We start from the raw sequence: 2,167 nt of genomic DNA, 5'->3' as shown, positions 1-2,167 counted from the left end.
CGTTGGCGGGGCCGTCAGCTCTGGCTTGCAACATCTCATGCCCAGTGTTCTCCGCCGACTCGCCGTGTCTAAGAAGACACGACGAGACTGGTTCACAGCACTGGTTGTCAAGTCTCGTCGTATCTTCTTGGAGGATACTCATGGCGAGGAAAATCCATGGTAGCTTGATGAAGGGAGGACGAGGGGGGATCGAGAAGGTGGACGATGGCTTAAATGAGGCCAACAAGGGGATACAATCGATCAGGTGGAGATGAAGGGAGAGCGGTGTGCGGGGCCAACAGCGCCACATGGCGCGTGGTGGATGCTTCACTTTTTGTTTTCAGCCGGTTGAGGGGCAGCTTTTCCCTTTAGTTTTTGTCCATCGTGTTTAGCAATCAGATTAGTTTCGGGATTCAAGATTCGACGCCCCAAATCTTGAACTATTTGCAGTTTCAAATCGTGCGGCAAACATCCAAATGGTTTAGTTTTTAAAATCTCAATCGAGCTAACCGGATCCTAAATCACGAACAGAAAGAGGATTGCACAAGGCATGTTGTATGTCGATTCGCTTGAAAGTTTACCGAGCGAGAGTGCTATTGCAAATGAGCTTGTACAGAAGTGACAATAACGCAGAAAGAAAAAAACTGAGGGGCAGACATGACCGCCTCAAAGTTAAACCGCGGGGAATCTTGTTTGCTTGACTTTCTTCAGATCCAATCCAGCCCCTTTTCCGCTGCGTTTATGCCCAAATCACTTGACAGGCGGCACATGCAGCGCCGGCCTGCCGTGAGCGACTCCTGCGACCCGCCCCTTGCTTCTTCAAGCATGGCAAGTCTCCTCGACCTCGCGCGCTGCTCGATCAGCTAACCACGGACACCAGCGGCTTGGTGCACGGAGATCATGCTGGCTCAAGCATAATAACCTTTCTTCGTCAGGCACGTATGTCGCTTGGCACTCTCGCCGGTTAGCTCGAGACGGACACCCCCTGGCGTGCACGCCCGGACTCTGCTCCCGACGAGAACCGCTGCAGCCTCCGGGCGGCCTGCCTGGCGGAGACGGCGTCGAGGTGCATCTGCTCGTGCCGGCACTCCTTGCTGCAGTAGGGCGTGTCCCCCCTGTACATGAAGACGTCGCTGTCGCGTGCCAGCGGCTTGGCGCAGAGCGCGCACGCGTCCAGCGCCGGCATGCCCGGCTCGCCCACCGGCTCGGCGTCGAAGAAGAAGGCGCAGGCTACTGATGCCGCCATGGTGTTGCTGTAGCCTGTATGGTTGGGAAGAGACTCAAAATGGCTTTTTCTAGCAAGCCCGATCTTGAGCTGCTACAGAGCTAGAATTCACAGTTCGCTGCTGCTCTTGGCGGGGGGAAGAGGTGGGTGAGATCAGTGCAGCTGCAAAGCGGGAGGGTGGATATATATGGGCGAAGGGAGCACGGCAACCCTATTATTGGTGCACTGGCGGCCAGGAAACCATGGTCCGGTGCGCGGTATGGGCCTAACCATGGACGAAGGGAGACGCTCGACTTGTTTATTCCAGCATGCCTGGGTGTGATGCGGTGGTTGGCTCGATGGCTAACGTGGGCCCCGACGAGAACGACGGCGACGACGGAGTTATGTGTGACGTCGACGGGGTTGGCCCCGAGTTCTTCTTTATGCAAACGGAGAGGACTAGAGGAGCCTGTAGAATGTCCATGTCGACGTCGACGTCGACGTAGAGAAAAACCAGATGATCTCGTAAATACACTGATAGCACTGTGGGTGATCGACTGAGACTGCAAATACGAGCACTTGATCCGCTTTTCCCAGCAAAAGGGCCATCTCAAGTCAATAATTAACACGAGCATCCGCTGTGGCACTTGTCGGGAACGAGGGCATCAGATCTACTCTCTTTTTTTGGTGGGTAACATCAGATCTGCTCTAGCTTTGGATTAAAGTAAAGAGGACGTCTTAGTGCTGATAATTAGGGTTCCAGCACTTTAACAAACATACACAGGGCCGGGGACAGGCCGGAGTGGCCCGGTGGCACCACACATGGTATCATTCGTGCCCTTTACACGAAAATTAAACACAGAAGAAACGAAAATTAGACACAAAAGAAAACCAGAAAAGAGGTTGATGCCACTTCTTTTTCACTAGGCGACGCTGCTCCGTACGGGAATCACAGGGAAGTGCACTGCATGCGCGCCACGGCGC

The 2,167-nt window shown here is 54.2% G+C and overlaps 1 protein-coding gene across 1 annotated transcript; it reads right to left on the bottom strand.

Annotated features, from left to right (window-relative positions):
* Positions 1-532: 532 nt before the first annotated feature.
* Positions 533-1,455, bottom strand: LOC123050005 (FCS-Like Zinc finger 2). The gene has a single exon (XM_044472853.1). The coding sequence runs from the start codon at positions 1,223-1,225 to the stop codon at positions 944-946; it is 282 nt and encodes a 93-aa protein (XP_044328788.1). The 5' UTR covers positions 1,226-1,455; the 3' UTR covers positions 533-943.
* Between the last annotated feature and the right edge of the window lie 712 nt (positions 1,456-2,167).

This window comes from Triticum aestivum, chromosome 2D (genome assembly GCF_018294505.1).
Source record: "Triticum aestivum cultivar Chinese Spring chromosome 2D, IWGSC CS RefSeq v2.1, whole genome shotgun sequence".
NCBI classification, from domain to species: Eukaryota; Viridiplantae; Streptophyta; class Magnoliopsida; order Poales; family Poaceae; genus Triticum; species Triticum aestivum.
The sequence above is the reverse complement of the archived record's forward strand: the minus strand, read 5'-3'. Positions and strand labels throughout refer to the sequence as shown.

Excerpts from the sequence above, each read along its gene's own strand:
- LOC123050005 (XM_044472853.1), bottom strand. The coding sequence starts at position 1,225 with ATGGCGGCATCAGTAGCCTGCGCCTTCTTCTTCGACGCCGAGCCGGTG.